Here is a 17,949-nt window from a genome sequence, read left to right as displayed (position 1 = left end):
GCACCTGTTACAATGTTTACTGCTCGGAATCAGGGGACTGCTGGGTCTGCTCTTTGGTCTGCACAGTTTACATAGCCCGCATTGATATGAAGGGAGGCAAAAATAGCGCCAAGCGGTGTGAGGTCTGACTTTTCTGGAGGGACGATTTTGTGATGCAAATGTATTACTCTTTTGAACGCATATTGTTTTGAGAAGCAAAACGCTTTATTTTTGTGGCCCCAGCCAACTAGCCGGACTACCTTCGTCAACCCCAAAACGAGGCTGGAACTCGGCTCACAGGACGCAGCGGGGGGTAAGTCAATGTTCGTAAATGATATTGCTAATATGGGATGTCATACAGCTTCATGTCAAAAGAGGCGAACTATCCCTTTAATTGTTAGCAGATGAAAGGAGCTGGCGGCTCGCCGGGCTTGTATTTGTTTTGAACAGCGGTGTTTTCGCCGCATGTTATATTACAGCTACGTTGCTTGACTCTCTGCTTTCTGAGGGTTGCAGCGGCAGTAAGCACACCATTGACATCTTACTTTAAATTGTTGGACAGTGTGGAGTGCACTGACTCGTTGAAATAAATGTTTACTTGAGGAATGCTCCAGTGCAGACGCGTTTGATCTTTATTTTCGTGTGGGTGTGCGGCATAGTGTTTCCGCTGTGACTGTCTTACACTGTTTATGGGATCATTTACTGTATTATTCCTTCGTTTTTTGTAAACTGTCCCACTTGATGACATGTTGAGCTCGCATGTCTGTAACTCTTGTATGGCTCCCCTCCAACCTGAGGATGGCCACGATCAGTGTCCATCTCGGTGATCTCGGTGTCGAACACCTGAGGAGAGGTTTATCTGACAACCCATGTATGAACTGTGGGTTTATGCCACTGTCGGTCAGAAGGGCTAGACTGGCAGAGGTGGAAGGGGATACTGTGCTGCTATCTGCTAGTGGGAGTGCAGAACCGGCAGCACCTAAGGGACGAGAACGCAGACGTAGTACGGCATCACAGGGACCTCCTAAGAAAGTTAGGAAGGTGGACACTTTGGCTCGCAAAGTGGGCACGCTCTCATCTGAGTTTGCCTAGATTAAGGAGCTTCTGCTCAATCTGCAGCCTGCTGATAGGGTGTCAGCTCCCAGTGGTGATTCCGCCACAAGGGGCTCGCCTTGTAGGGACATCGATGTACTTTCAACTGCAGCTTCCTGCAGTTTGTTTGATGATGAGGGGGGTGGACAGAACGAGGATAAAGACTCAGTTTCTCGAGCCTCTGGCGATTTGTCTCAAGGGTCTGATGGTTCATTGCATGGATCAGAAGCTGGCCGTGCCTCACTGAAACCAGCCATTTGGATGGCTTTAGCACACCTGGGGCTGGATGACGGTCCCGTCATAGCAGATCCAAAATTACTGTCTTATCACGCCAGTGATTGCAGGAATTTAGCAGCCATGCAGGAGGCAGGCAGCTATGGGTTGGATCGTATGACCTCAGTTGAACTTTCCATTGCCTCTTTGATAGTCTCACCTGATGAGGCTCTCAGACCTGATGCCCGCTGTCCCCGTCCACAGTGTCCACCTTATACTGGGCCTGTCTCAGATCCTGCAGGAATCTAGTGTAGATGTCACCAGTAGACTGAGGCTTTGTGGGGAAGTGACTGTTTGTGGGCTGATGTGTGGTGGACTGGCATTGTCAAAATAACTTTGTACATGGACTGAGGCAACTTGGACTTTTTACTCATTCATTGAGGAAATGTGGGAACTGTCGAGTCTGTGGGGGGTGTGTGCTATTCGTCCACAGCTGATAGTAATGAGTCTGACGATTGAGACTGGTGGCTGATTGGTCAGCCACAGGGCGGGCCCTCCAGGTGAGCGCGCTGATTGGCATAGAGGGAGGTGTGCCGGCATCTACCTGAGGAGAAAAGAGAGGCAAGGGAGAGACACGGGAGATCGTTTTTCGGGGGACAAGCCAGCGGAGCGGACGAGGAGTCGGGAGCCTGAGGAAGCTGGTCAGCAACGGTGAGGGATTCAGCGTGCCCGTTTGGAGCGACAGGACGGAGCGACAGAACGGAGTGACAGACCGGAGCGATCGTGGGGAAGCCCGAGAGACCCGATACAACGCTCACAATTTCCTGAGTGAAGGGAAGTGTAAAGCCAAGATCTGCGTCCCCCGTGTGTGTGAGTGAAACCCCACTAACAGAGGAAACCACTGCTGATTTTCCCTTGTTTTTATACTGGCAGCCATCAGCCGCCGGACGCCGTGGAGGAGCATCTCTGGACCCCCGCTCCTGGAGACGCGCGCCGCCACGGACCGCTGTGCCGCCGCCCTGTTGCTCGGACCCCGCCGCTGGTGTTCCAGGGCGGTTTGGAGACAGTAGCTAATTCGTTTGATTCTCTCGGTCGCAGCCCCCGACCGAGAGCGGACCTTAAACTTCCTCATCGCGCTGTGCAGGCAGCAACCACTACCCATGCGTTTCGCCGGGACATTGTATGGCAGGTAATTAGTGCCACTCTGGGTTAAATTCCTACTGTTGTCTATACCCCCCCCCCCCCTACAGCGGCTAGGGAGTGCCCTAAGGGTGTGTTCACTGGATACAGTGTGCTGTGGTTTATGAAGTGACAAACGTGTGCAGTGATTCGTTTGGACGTGTTTGCTGTGAAATGTTCTCTTCAATGAGCGTGTGTAGTGGAACGGTGCGGGATAACGGCTTGTAGTACCTGTTCTTTTGTTACTCTTCTAGCACCCCTAGCCGGGAAGAAAGGGGGGGATTTATGGGGCAATAACATAGTGTGGCCAGAATATTACCTGTTTTTTTCTTTGTTACTGGTTGAAGAGCTGGGGGGTGGGGGTAACTGCAGGTGGGTTTGGTGCAATGATTTTACTTGCGCAATGATTTTACTTATGCATTGAAATTACAATAAAGTTCTATTTTCTATACCTACTTCGCCTACCGTCTGTGTGATTTGGGGGATCTCAGAACCTGATTTTGTGTCGGTGGAAGTTAAATCCGTGACATAGACTCCTCTGCTGAGACCCTAAGTGATGCATCTCTTCAGAGTTTTGCATTCATGTCTATGGAGCTCGGAAGCTTGATGTCAACAGTGATGCTGGCACGCCGCCAAGTCTGGCTGGCGCAGTCCTCTCTGTCAGAAGGGTGTCGCCGTACTCTCAGTTCTCTTCCAGTGGTTCCAGGTCACATATTTGGGCCAGCTGCTCAGCAGGCGCTAGAGCATAGTGCCCTAGTTGACCAGGCCAGGCAGCAGTTTGCCGGCCTGTGTCGTGGCCCGACTCAGGCCCCAAGGCAGAGGGGTCTTTTGCCGTCTGGTCCCAACCGCTCTCATCCACTTGCTCGCCCACGCACAGCTGAGGTCCTCTCGATATTTGGGGCATTATGATCAGTGCCGGCAGGCTCCCTCCCAGCCTTTTTTTCGGGTGCCGAGAGGACTAGGCCCCAGTGGTCGCTCCCCCAGGGGCTCTAGGAGCCGGGGGGGTCGGACCTGATGCTCAAAGGGCCGGTGTCGGATGCTTCTCTCAACAGCACATCGGCTACTGGGAGAGGGACCCTTGGGTGGTATCCACGCTGTCCAAGGGATACACACTGCAGTTCCGGATCAGGAAGTCTGTAGTCAGAGATCCCGTAAAATCCTTCACCCTCAACAGGGAGCTGGCAACCCTCTTAGACAAAGACGCCATCGAGCCTGTCGAGTGGCATACACGGTACAATGGGTTTTATTCAGTGTATTTTTTTATTCCAAAGAAGGATGGCAGGTCCTGGACCTGCGGGGCTGAACAGGTTCTTAAGAGTTCTGCCATTCCGAATGTTGCGGATGGCAGACGTTCTCCAGTCAGTGGCACAGGGGGCCTGGTTTGTGTCAGTAGATCTCAAAGATGCCTATTTTCATGTGCCTATTGCTCCACACCACAGGCAGTTCCTGAGATTCGCATTTCAGGGCCGGGCATACCAATTCAAGGTGATGCCGTTCGGTCTCTCACTTGCCCCTTGCATATTTACGAGGTGCGTGGCATACGAGGTTGCTCCCATACAAGCCAGGGGTTTGACAATCTTGCCATATGTGGACGATTGGCTACTTGTTTCCCCAACTGCAGAGCAGGCAGTCAGAGACACTGCTTGGCTCTTGGACATGTGAACCGACTGGGCCTCACAGTCAATTACTCCATGAGCAGCCTGACACCCAGTCAGAAGGTAGATTACCTGGGCATGACTCGACTCACTGTCGATGAGAGCCTTCCTTTCTCAGAAGAGAGTGGAGAATATTTTGCAACTCATTGGTTGCTTCCAGAATGGCAGAGTGGCCTCTTTCTCAGACTACTGGGCATGCTGACGACAGCATCCATGGTGATTCCCCTGGGTCTCCTTTCCTTACGGCCCCTTCAAATCTGGGTCAACACACTTTACTTGGATCCCAAGTGGCACAGGGGCAGGAACGTAATGGTATCCGGTCCTTGCTGTCGAGCTCTGAGGCCTTGGAGGAGACGGGAGTATCTGGCCAGGGGGGTTCCCCTAGGCGTAATCCCTGCCCGCCGAGAGGTTGTGGAGACGGATGCCTCTCTGTTAGGTTGGGGTGCCGTCTGGCAGCGCAGGACCATCAATGGCAGATGGAGCGCACAGCACAGGTGGGAACATATAAATGTGCTTGGGCTCAGGGCAATATATCTCATAACCATTTGAACCCATAGGAGAGGTAGAACTCAGGTGGCTGTCTGCAAAGACAGCATTTCTGCTGGCAATCACATCAGCAAAGCGAGTGGATGAGCTCCATGCCCTGTCAGTGAGCGAGATGTGTATGCGTTGGTATCCGGATAGGTCGGGGCTTACTCTCCCCCGACCAACCCTCCTTCCTGCCAAAGAGGGTGCCTCCCTCACATGTAAACCGAGCAATTGAGTTGGCCACATTCGGTCCACCAAGCTCGTCACAGCAGGGAACAGAGCTGTCAGAGCAGCTTTGCCCTGTTCGGGCACTCAAGGCGTATTTGGGGGCTACAGCCATTTTTTGTAAATCGGACAAACTGTTTGTTTGCTATGGGGGCTGTAGGAAAGGTCAACCTCTGTCTAAACAGAGACTGTCAATGTGATTTTACCTGCTTATAGGTCACAGAGCCTACCTGCACCTAGTAACGTGCGGTGCCACTCTACTCAGAGTGTGTCTACATCATGGGCAGCCTTGAAAGGGGTCTCTTTGCAGGACATCTGTGCTGCAGCGACCTGGGAATCCTCATTTACCTTTGCTCGCTATTATCGCGTCAATGTGGCTGCTCTACCTGCTGTGGCAACGGCTGTTCTATCAACAGCTTCCATGCCTTAATGCGGTATGCATTCCTCGTGACCTTGTTGGCATTAGTCATCCAGTGCTGAAAGCACCGCCCTCTGGCGGTCAGGAAGAATGAAATAGAACGAGAGTTACGGATGTAACTACGGTTCTATGAATTCTGGATGACCGCCAGAGCTGTGTGTCACTCGGAATCTGGGCGATTCTGTAGGAACAGATTGCGTGATGACGTGGGGGTCTTATACTGGGGCGTGCACCCTACGTCATCACATGGTCACTGGTGACTTTGTTGATATAATAACTCGACCTGCACATATGTGAGATGGAGATATCCAGTGCTGAAAGCACCGCCCTCTGGCGGTCATCCAGAATTCATAGAACCGTAGTTACATCCGTAACTCTCTCTCTCTCTCTCTCTCTCTCTCTCTCTCTCTCGCTCTCTCTCTATATATATATATATATATTTCTCTTTTTTTAAATTTTTTGCAGATTTGAAGTCAGTGTGTTTTGATGGTGAAGAGTATTTCAACCCAGTCTCACAGAAAAACGTGATAGCTACGTTGGTCCACAAGGGAAAACGTGGCCCCTAAAATTGTGACAATACTACATTTTATTTGGCCTATTCATTTACATTGCTTCGCAATTAGGTCACGTGACTATCAAGTTTCCGTCAGCTAAAAAAGGAAAATGGCCAACTGTCAACTTTGTTTCTGTGAAAAACATAACATTTTAAGAAAGCATCTGCATTTGTATGCATTTCGATGGCATTTCTAGCGAGAACTATGCATAATATTTTCAGAATATTCGTTCAGAGAATGTAGACGATCTTTCGTTTATTAGTTTCGCCGAAGATATTAGTATCTCGTTGTTAAGGTGGTTGCTATGGACGCTGCTATCTCTACGTCACCGACCTGCATCGACATTCCCCGTACTTTCTGTTTAAAAAAAATTTAAAATTTAAAAATTTAAAATAAAAAAAATAAAAAAATAAATATATATTTGGTTTTTGGTGGGGGTTTTTAAATTGCCACATGCGCATAGCGCATGCGCCAGTGGCTGAGGCACGGCAGCCCGACCAGGACAATGCAAAGGAATTTAGGCTGACGGGAAGGAACAATGATTCTATTGTGTGTAGTTACATATGACACAACAGAACTTCTGTTGTGTATGCATTCTAATATGCTTTACTCTGTTCATTTTACATTTTTTGGAATATGTATTCACAAAAAGCAAAAGATACTTTTTTGATCATAGATAATAATATAAGTATATCTATGCACCCAATTTGACTGTTATCAGTCTATTCAATAGACGTTATCAGGACACATCAGTCCTGCTGGTTTTTTTTTTTTTAATCAGGTTGCCAGATCTCGTATTTTATGTTTAGCTTGCATGGTAGCTATTGTAGCAGTGTGGTTGTTGACCCAATAGAGGCGGACTGGTCACGTAATGCACAAAAAACGCAGGTACTAGCGAACCTGGCAACCACTCCGAGCTGGTTAAAGAGCTACTTACCAAAAAACATGACTCCTATTTATGTATGTATATATGACGACATAAACATACATATGTCTATTTGGTTATATATGTATCTGATTTGATGGAAGAAGTTGGGCTGATTAATATATTAATAACTGTTTTTACCTCAGTAGAAAGTGATCTCCTACGAATAGTTAACAGCTCACTGGCATCAGGCATTTTTCCCATGTCACTAAAGAGAGCTGCCATTAAGCCATTCCTAAAGAAGAGAACTCTAGACGCCTCTATGATGAACAACTACAGACCTGTCTCTAATCTCTCTTTTATATCTAAGATTATTGAGAAAGTTGTATTTAACCAGCTCAACGACTTTCTGAATGAAAGTGGAAGTCTTGATAACTTTCAATCAGGCTTCAGACGTCATCACAGCACTGAAACAGCTCTGGTCAAAGTGTTAAACGTATTTTTAATGCTTCTTACACTCCCTGCTGTAATTCTTTTATTTTATGTAAAGCACTTTGAATTGTTTGTACATGACATGTGCTATATAAATAAATTTGATTTGATTTGATTTAGGGATGAAAGAGTAGTAGTATTATACTTGTGAATATAGCGGACAAATAACATACACACACATATGTCTGTCATTACAGAAGATGTATTGCAGGGGCAGGGCAGGATATTTGAGGTGCTGAGAGGGCTACCTGTTGAAGAATGATCTTTATTGTTATTATTTATAATTTTTGTGAAGTGAGTGCCCTGCCGTGGGGGTATGGGATGTTGACATGCCCATGCCCAGGGCCCCATTGTCACCCACCTATGAGTAAAATAAAGTCTACACTAGCCCAAATCCAAAATTATGAACATGATTAGGAAAATCATCAATACCTTAAAGGTTCTTTCGGACCAAAAATGAAAAAAAAATCCAAAGACTTGATCTAATCCAGGCTTAGGCAGCGATCATTTACAAATTGCTGAAGTGAGCTCCCCTTCAAACTATAATTAAAACGAGAACAAGGTCATCCTTTGTCTCTAACAATTAATTTGTTGTGGTATTTCCTTTTGGCTTCCTAGTTTTCTCCTTTCCAGTCCTTTGACAAACAAGTAATGCTATGTTCAGAACCTAGCTTCCGATGTAGCTTAAAAATAACTTTGTATAGCTGTCCCACATATGTGATAAAACTGTGAGAAGACCACAATCGGACTTTCTTATCTTTCATAAAAACATTATATATCATATCCAATATTCATGGAAAACACAAAAGACTCACATGAACTAAAACAAAACTAGAGTTACTATAGCATGCTAAAGCTAAGTTATGACCTAGCTGAACCCAATTTTCACATTTGCAAAAAAATCTCTTTGTTAATGTTAAGCAAAGCATGTATACTGTGGAAGCCCGTTTCCGCCAATTAATAAAAAAAATTAAGATATACTAAGTCAAAATTATGAGATACTAAGTCAAAATTATGATAGTAAATCAAAATTATGAGATACTAAGTCAAAATTATGAGATAGTAATTTTGACTTAGTACCTCATAATTTTGACTTACTATCATAATTTTGAATTAGTATATAATTTTTTTATTAAGTGGCGGAAACGGGATTCCATACATATCTATGTTTAAATAAACTTTCAATCAACAATAATCTAAGATCTAAAATTTAGAATATCAAAAGCAAAAGGACATCTAGCTCAGCCCAACAGCAACAGAGGCAAGTATATCACACGTTTGAGTACAATGCAAGACCCGCCTTCAGTGAATATCCTCCGATTTGTCCGCGCTGCTGTCAGTCACTGCAAGGGGGGTTGGCAAGTGCACCCGCTCTTCCTTTATTGTCACCGGCGCGAGAGGAATATTTATATCAAACATGGAAAAGGGGAAAAACAACAAAGGTGAGCGGTTCCCTGGTTTCAAACACTTCGCGTTCGTTGACTTTATTTCCCAAGTTGGCCGCTTCATGTTTGTTCTTGTCTGACTTTGTTGTCGCGGATGTTTAGCCTACCAGTATATAACGGTTCTGTCAATATGAGACTGAATACACTCACAAAAAGTGCTAGGATTCATGCTAGGTTTTATTTATTATATTCATTTACTTATTTGTTTTTAAAAGTGTTTTTTTTATATATACTCTGAGTTAATGTTGGGACATGTCTGATTCTTATTGATCAACTTTGCGGAGAGTGGTATTTTATTAACAGCAGCTCTGACACACAACTGAAGATTGTTATTGTGTGTACTTAGCACTACGTCATGACTTCAGGTTAATGCATTTGGCTTTTTTATTCATGTTTTATCATTGTAATACAATGCCTTTTCATGTTTAACAGACACACATCACTGCAGTGTATGTACAGACACTAGTTACTTTTCATTACACTAAATTTAATGCGCTGAAACTTTTGGCAAAACCAGTGAATGAGTGAAATCTGTATTATTCATAAACATGTAAGGACAAGACAAGTCTACATTAAATACGGGTTTTAGTATCCTCTATGAGCCTGAAGAAGATACAAAGGGCCATGTGGTTGGAAAAAGGAGGAGGAGGCAGAGGCAGGGAGGACTGATTAATTGGCAGACTGTGTGTGTATGTGACTGCCCCAGCTGCTCCCAGCATCAGGAGCCCTGTGAGAGGAGGAGGAGGGGACAAGCTGGGGGGCATTTTTTTTTCACCTCTCCATACTGGGACTTCCACACAAAGAGGGGTAGGAAAAAAAATGAAAAAAAACAACCCATCAACATAGCAGGTAGATTTAATCAGAATTGAATCCCAATTTAATCAGAGATAATTTCAACATGTAAAAATACACAATTAAAAAAAATCGGCGAGAAATCTTAGGTACAGCCTGGCGTTTATCACTATATGGATTTTTGGACGTGATCCTTGTGGGGATATTGAGACATTTCGCTAGGGTTGCTGCATCTTTGAAGGAAGCCACAGGCACATTGAGTTGCCTGTGGTATGAAATGCGCTATATAAATAAAGATGATTGATTGATTGATCAGCTGATCTGGTGCCCCCACACTACCCCACCCCCATCTGACACCCTGATTTAATGCAACAGACTGCAGGTGGAGCAGGATGTTTGAGAAGTAAGCTGAATCCAATTAATCAAATACAAAAGATCCACTATATAGACAAAGCACGACATCACAAATAATTAGGCAGGAGCTGTGGATGATATGTGAAACGATCAAGAAGTATGTTTCAATTTAGGCAGTGAAATTACTTTATGAGGATCAGAATTTAAAACTACTTGGTTAGATTTTGAGAACAATCCTGGTTAAAGCTTAAAGCGGCACAATGCAACTTTTTCATGGTCATAAAATTGCTTGGCAATCATCAGATTGCTTGGCTGACCCGTTCTGATGAAAACGGTGACATTTCCATCTCCATCTGGTGGCCCTAGACCGAAACAGCGCTTGCAACTTTGCCTGTGGCGCCGCGTGCTTTGTTTACCTCTGGAAGTCTCGCGACACACGAGAGCCGAGAACTACTGCTTCACAGCAGGTCGTAAAGGGCTCTGAGCCGAGCCAGGTAGCCTGATAAGACACACCCCCTCTCCATTAGATGTCGACGGCTCTCCAACTCTCTGCCAGTGTCTTGAAAAATAAACCGTAAATTGCCTCTGGTGGGTTTACGACAGTCTGGCTAGACTGTCGCCTTATTTTCTACGGAGCTCCCCCTACAGCTTTGGGGTGTGTATTGCATAACAAACCCCGTATTACTGAAAGTTGCATAGCGCCGCTTTAAAGTAGTGTTGTTTATGATAAATAAATTTAATTGCAAATGTATTAACTTGTTTAAAATTTAGTAATTTAGCAGCTAAGATAGCGTCAAGCTTCAGTGACAACACACAACTACAGTTAGGAGCTGCTGTTTCTGGAAAGTTTACAGTATTTGACACTATCAGGTATCTGGAACAGTACTGTTGATCTGAAGGTTGACTTGTTTCCCACTGAGTGGTGCAGATTCTAGTCTGATGGCATCAGTAGGTACAAGTGCTGGCTTTGTCAGCTGGATGTACTCTGTTGGCAACTAATAACACACTGAGTAGTTTCCTTTTTCTGATTTACATGATGGCTGGCAAACAGTGTTCAGTTAAATTTCCACTGCCAGTTGGCATTAATCACTGCAGCGAGCTGTATTGTCTGGTTTGTCCTGGTTGCATTGGATTGACTTTGTCTGAAACTGATAAAATGCATTTATACTAAATTTTTGGGTTCCAAAAATACATTTTTGTCCAGCCCTTTCGGGACTGAAAAATCATTGAGTTCGAAACAATTTAACTTGTTAAATTGTTTTTGAATATTTTTTTACATATGAAAGTTTCTTAGTTATATATATGTTTTTCCAAAATAATTTTACAAATTGATTTGTACTGATTCAAAGATGGGTTGATAAAGGGAGGAAATACTTTAGAACTGCTCAGTTATATATTTTTTGATAAAGCATGTTTAATTGTTTCCATGGCATAAATAGGATAATAAATTACTCTGTGTCAGTATTATTTTTACTATCAGTATGAACCCGCAATTTTACATCCTAGCTTTTTCGTTTGAATGATATGTTGTGATGTGAGTGTCGGTATGGGTAAGGACAGTGTTTTAATTTGGTTAAAAATGAACCACCATGGAAAAGGTTCCAGTTACAATCACTGCTGCCAGTGTTCAGTAGTCAGTGAATTATTGAATGGGATAAAAGCTGTTCTTCTGAGTTTAAATGATGTGCAGGAAATATGTTTGAAACTAAAGCCTGTGTTCAGGCATCATCTTTCTCATAAGTTTACCACAGTAAAATCCAACATGTTTTGGTGAAGCCATTTTAGTCATTGCTTTGGTGACAAATCATGTTTTAACAATTTTGTCAATTCATGGGTAGTTTTGGGCCAGGTTCTAAAATAATGCATTCTTTCTACTACTACGCTGTTTTATTTTTCTTCTGATACTCAAACACACTGATTTTAGCAGAGTGGGTTTTTTTTAGAAATGAAATACTATATAGATATATTTAGACTGTTTATGTCTTCACTTTTAGGACCTGAACTGACCTGGCTCCGTCCTAAATCGGAATACCATAACCTTGTGCAACTTGCTTTCTTTTCTTTTAACATTTCTTGTATGCATATGTGAGTCTGAGTCTTGGTGTTTCCTTGGACAGTTTCACCACAGACTCTGCAGTCTCTGCAATTAACAATGGACAATAGGAGGCAGACACATTGTTTACATCTTGTTGGCTTGTGAACAGGATGGAGTTCTGAGCCAGCAATGTAACCTGCAGAGATAAAAACAAGAACAGAGAGCTTTACAGTAAACACTCTGGGTTAGACTAAAGTTTCAATTGAGTATTTTTTTTCTTAATGGTTTGGAATACAGCACTGTCGCCTCACAGCAAGAAGGTTCCAGGTTCAACTCCCGGCTGGTTCTCTCTGTGTGGAGTTTGCATGTTCTCCCTGTGTATGCGTGGGTTTTCTCCGGGTACACCGGCTTCCTCCCACTGTCCAAAAACATGCATGTTAGGTTAATTGGTGTCTCTAAAATTGTCCTTAGGAGTGAGTGTGAGCGTGTGTGGTTGTTTGTCTCATTTGTCTCTGTGTGGCCCTGTGATGAACTGGTGACCTGTCCAGGGTGTACCCTGCCTCTCGCCCGATGACTGCTGGGATAGGCACCAGCCCCCCCGCGACCCGACCGACGGATACAGCGGGTATAGAAAATGGATGGATGGATGGGTTTGGAATACTTCAGAGGCTCTTTACTAAATTGAAATTGGAATATTTTAATATTTATTACATGTTCTTTGCATTGATTGGGTTTTATCATATTTTTATTTGATATATTTGTTTCTTTTTTTGGTCAAGATTTGGTTAGTTTTTTTAAGCATAGACATTACTGAGTTTGATTATTGAAGATTGTGGAAGAAATATTACTACTTACTAATGGAAAATTATATTGTTGCAGTGTAAACTTAATGATTGACTTGAATGAAACAAATAAAAATAACAAGAAAACAGTTATAAGATATTAATAGAGTTGAAAGCGATTAGATGAGTTCAAAGTTAGAAAAGATGTGGTCAAAATTATTTTAACATGTTGATTAATACTTAATCCACTCTTGCTTGAATATAAGAAGTCATTTGCGATGATGCCAATGAAAAACCTTAAAGATAGCAAGATTTATAGGAATTAGTATTATTATTAGTATTTTTCAGAACAGGGTTTCAGGATCCCTCAGATGAATAGAAAATGGTGGACACATATTCTTGTGTGAAAATCACAGCTCACCATTTCAGATTCATGGTAAGCTGACAGTTACTTCCAGTGTACCACGGAGCACATCAGTTTGCTCATAATCTAATTGTGTTACACACTATATACTTCTTACAGAATAGCCAGCTACTATCTTAATTCAGTATTTAGATAACATTTTCTTAAAGAACAATAAATAATCTAGATTATCTACATTGATTAATGTCGATGACATAAAGGCTCTTTTTGTTTGTTTTACGACAAATTGTTCAATTGTCTTCAAATTGACGGTTTACTTTTAACACCTTAACCTTCACAAAATAGTTTTGCTACATTTGTAAGAGAAAAAAATCCTCATTAAGCTGCAATTGTTTGAAGCCCAGTCTCACCACATCAACCCCACCTGGAAAAGACGGAGTAGAAAGGGTTATTGTGAATACAATATCAATAAACAAAATAAAAAGAATAATTAGTTTATTTGACTGAGTTTTTATTTGACAACAGTAATATCTGTTATAAAGTCTACATGTACCTAATATTAGACCAAAATAAGATTACCACCAACTTCTTTGGCCATATCTTGTATCTATCGTAAAGTAAGCACTAAAATCACATTTTATCGTCAGTGTGTACACTTTTATTCCCCGTTTTATATCTTGTGTATTTTCTAATCATTCTATTATTGTAATATCTACGGATGGACTTGGACAAAGGACACTTCAAAATCAAGTATATGAACTTTTCCATGAGGGTGATATATACAGGATTAAGTGACACATTTCCATTAATTTCCATTCTGGGCCTTCCAGAGGTCCACTTCCTCATGGAGGATCCCAAGGCATTCTCATACCGGATGAAATATGCAATACCTCCAGCAAATTCTGAATCCACCCTAAGGCCTCCTTCCAAGGGGAAAATTTCCAAAACAAGGCAACCAGGAGGCATCTTAAGCAGGTGTCTGAACCATTCTAACTGAATTCTTTCAAAGGAACAGCTGTTCGACTTTGTACTCCCCCCAGATGGCTGAGCTCCTTACCGATCTTTAAAGTGGAGCCCAGCCATTCAACAAAGGAAACTCATTTCTAATACTAATGTTAATTTTAAAGAAAAGGTCAACTCACCGGGTGGTTAGTGGTATTAACAAAAAAATGTCGGCGCATTTTATGGTTTTCCATCCGTGTAATCCGTGTTCTTTGCTGTTCAGGAACTATTTTTCATGCTAAATCACGACGCACGTAAACATCCGCTCTATATTTGAGTCTGAGGCTCTAGCCCTGGCGCAGTGATCTGACAGTGAAAGTGAAAAGTCTTCCAAACGGAATACAATTGGATTACAAAATGCTAAATAAAGCAAGAAATAACTTTTATTTCGCAACGCAATTTTTTTGGGACACACAGGAACATCCACGAACCACCCGGTGAGTTGACCTTTTCTTTAAAATTAACATTAGTATTGTTTTAAGGACATTGAACAGAGTGCCCAATGGAACCCTGTCTGTAGCAGCAGGATGGACCAGCGAAAACAGACAAAATGGATAGAAATGAGCTATTGTTGTGAAAATGGTCTCCTCATTTCTTATACTTGATAAACAAGCTGGAACTGGGACTCAAGGTCTTAAATAGTGAACTGTTCCTTTAATCATTTGACTTTTCTCCATTGTCTTTGTGCTTCCACTTCCCACGTTTGTTCCCCCTTTCCTTTTGTCTTGTTTCTCTCTCTGTCCTTCCCCTTCCCCCAAATGGATGTTTGTTTCCCACTTTGTTTTTCTGTAGGCCAGTATTTACAGGATGCCGTCTGACTCCCGTCTCTCTCTCACACTATCTCTCTCACACTCTCACACTCACGCTCGCTCCACCGTCAGGGCCCAGGTGTTTGCCTGCAGGTGAGGACGCTGCCCTCATAGTCAGAAGTTATGCACAAGAGACGATGAAATATTTGGTAGTATTTTGTGTGCAAGAGGTTTTCTCAGCACCAACACCATCATTGCTAATTTGACCTGTCCAAGCCTTCTGTCTGTCATGATTAGGAGGCTCCTTGTTTTTAAATTTTGGTTACATGCTTATGTGAGCACATGAAACATAAAGAAACAAAGGAAATAACAGGATACCTCCTCTTTTCCACTGCCCGTGGTTGAAAACTGCATAACTTGGAGAATAACAGCCCTCTAATTGTTTCTAATGAGCAGTCAGAGTCAGCCATAAAAGAGTGGAGGAATGAGTGGGTCCATGTGATAGTTGCTAAAATTATGTTAAGGCAGAATTATTAATTGTAAAGCATGTTGGTTGAGGAGAGTTAATCTGTCTTTCTGCCTCACTCTCGCCTGCTGCCTGCCTGTTTCTGCCTGTCAGTGCTTGTGAAAAGACCAAATGCATGATTACGAAACTGAGGTGCCGAATTTCATGTTGGGACAAGGCTGGCATCTGTAGCCTATTAATGTTTTTTAGATTCTTCACTCTGTCAATACAAGTTCAGCAAACTATCATTTCTCTTTCCTCACCTCTGTCTTTCACCTCTGTTTGTGGCAGTTGTTTAAATGTGAGGACTTTTTTTTCTTTATTTTTTGTGTTTTTTTTTTTAAAGTTTGGATACTTCGTTCTTACTGTATGATGATGTGAGCCATTACAAAAAAAACCAAAATAACTTTTAAGTGTCCACACATGCTCCACACATGTAGCATCACTCTGTCTGATATATGGACCCTAGTGATTACCATAAGCAAAATTCATTTAATTTTGGATGGATGAAAACTTCAACATAGCAACCAGAAAAGTTAATTTTTAACTGCTTACCTGTCTAGTTTGATGGAATATGCACATAGAATCAGACAGAAAACCACTAAAAGAGAAGCCAGTTAAAAGAGTTTTTATAGCCATTTTTGTGAAAGACATTGTTAAAACATGTATGCTATAGGGCTATATTTAATTACTCTTTTAATGATCAATCTCTATCATTTTTAATACATCGAATGACTATTTCACAATTTAACTGATTCAAATTTTGGTTTCTTTACCAATAAATAATAACTAACTTCCATTAATCTTTCATATTGGGCCTCCTCTATTATAGCTAAAATCATAATTCTGATTATTTTTTTCAGTATTATGTTCATAATAGTGGTTGTAAACTCGGTTCATTTTATGGACTCAGGTTACTCTGAGTCACTCCCTAAAGTGATCTGAGGTCCGTTTCACAAAGCAGGTTTAGTGAAAACTCTGAGTTTATTAACCCTGAAATGAGGGAAACTCTGAGTTTTCCGTTTCACAAAGGGAGGTAACTCAAACCAAAGAAAGAGGGGTAACTATAGCCTGTTTCACAAAGAGAGGTAACTTAACCTCTCGGTCAGTTACCGTAGTAACAGACTCTATGAACCTAACCTGGTCGGGACCAGGTTTTACTCAAGAAACCTCGAGTTTCTCTCTGTCTCCGCCCTCTTTCAGCCACACACGCCATTTGATTTCCTCATTCATTCAGTCAGCAGAGCGAGTTTTGGTGTAGCCTTGTTCTTCTACTTCTAGAAGTCCATTAGGCACAGTAGGAGGCGACTTTTTTCACGAACATGGCATGTCCTTTTGACAACGATGCCGTGGATGAAGGTGCAGCATTATTGCGCAGAGAACTAAATATTTGTCGGGAGATGGTTATCAGTCCGGGTACTCTGGCTTCCTCCCACTGTCCAAAAAATCATGCATGTTAGGTTGATTGGCATCTCTAAATTGTCCTTAGGAGTGAGTGTGAGCATGCATGGTTGTTTGTCTCGTATGTCTCTATGTGGCCCTGCGATGGACTGGCGGCCTGTCCAGGGTGTACCCCGCCTCTCGCCCATTGACTGCTGGGATGGGCTCCAGCCCACCCGCGACCCGATCGACGGATTCAGCGGTATAGATAATGGATGGATGGATGGAGATGGTTATCAGATCATAGATGTTTTAGCATTTCCAGACAATTACCTTTTTGAGCGGCACCATCAGAATTTGTTGGGACAAAAGAAAAAAACAAATAAAAGGCAAATACATATTTGTATGAATAGGCTTAAAAAAGAAATATATAGGCCTATTATATTTTATAAAGACACTTGTGTCTTGGGGGTGGACTCCCTCCAGGGATTCCCTCAGCCACTGGCCTTTCAATATTCTGGCTTAGGGCCAGCTCCTGTGCCTCCGTAAGAGGTGGCGGTGCTGGGTCACCACCCGTTTTATGGGCATCTGCCTTCTGGGCGGCTGTAGCTCAGGAGGAAGAGCAGTCACCCATCAATCGGAAGGTCGGTGGTTCGACTCCAGCTTCCATGGGCTACATGTCGAAGTGTCCTTGGGCAAGACACTGAACCCCACGTTGCCTACCGATAAATCCGTCGGTGTATGAATGTTTGTGTGAATGATTATAAAGCACGTAGTGTGTATAGATGTAGACGTGCTGTATGAGTGTGTGCGATTGGGTGAAAGTGACATGTAGTGTTAGAAGCGCTTTGAGTGGTCAGTTAGACTAGAAAAGCGCTATACAAGTACAGTCCATTTACCATTTCTTTCTGTTGGCTGAGTAGAAGTCTGTGTTAGTTTAAATAGGCTTAATTATTTTACAGAACATGATATAGATGACCATTCAAGCAATTTTCCCCTGTTATATTATTGTGATTGCAAAGGACTACATTCAAACTTATGCTTTTGCAGCTGCAGCGGTGTTGCACTTCTTTCTAAAAACGTGTTGAAACTCGCCGTATGAGCGCATTAAGATTTCCAATTCGAGGTTGGTGAAAAACATAGCCCCTCCTCTTCCCCATTGGCATGGTGACTCGTCAAATCGGGGCTCCATTGATGCTGGCTTTTTAAAGTTGTGGCGCACACGCTAAACTCAAGGTGAAACTACTCAGAGTTGACTAAACTCACTCAAATCAGCGTTTCTGGAACCGAAAACTCAGAGTTTTCTATCTCAGAGGCGATCAACTCAGAGTTCAGGAATAG

General features: G+C 42.8%; 1 protein-coding gene across 4 annotated transcripts in view; it reads left to right on the top strand.

The window, feature by feature from the left end:
* The window catches only part of afap1 (actin filament associated protein 1), a 231,440-nt gene that overhangs the window by 4,145 nt on the left and 209,346 nt on the right, over window positions 1–17,949 (top strand). The window contains exon 1 of one of the 4 annotated variants that reach the window (XM_075450687.1): window positions 8,600–8,642. The exons of the other annotated variants lie outside the window; for them this stretch is intronic. Within the exon in view, the coding sequence (XP_075306802.1) occupies window positions 8,618–8,642 (25 nt within the window). The 5' untranslated portion in view covers window positions 8,600–8,617. Of the gene's footprint in view, window positions 1–8,599; window positions 8,643–17,949 lie in introns of those variants that run through there. 4 annotated transcript variants of the gene reach the window in all.

Source organism: Odontesthes bonariensis, chromosome 19 (genome assembly GCF_027942865.1).
Source record: "Odontesthes bonariensis isolate fOdoBon6 chromosome 19, fOdoBon6.hap1, whole genome shotgun sequence".
Classification (NCBI taxonomy): Eukaryota; Metazoa; Chordata; class Actinopteri; order Atheriniformes; family Atherinopsidae; genus Odontesthes; species Odontesthes bonariensis.
The sequence above is the reverse complement of the archived record's forward strand: the minus strand, read 5'-3'. Positions and strand labels throughout refer to the sequence as shown.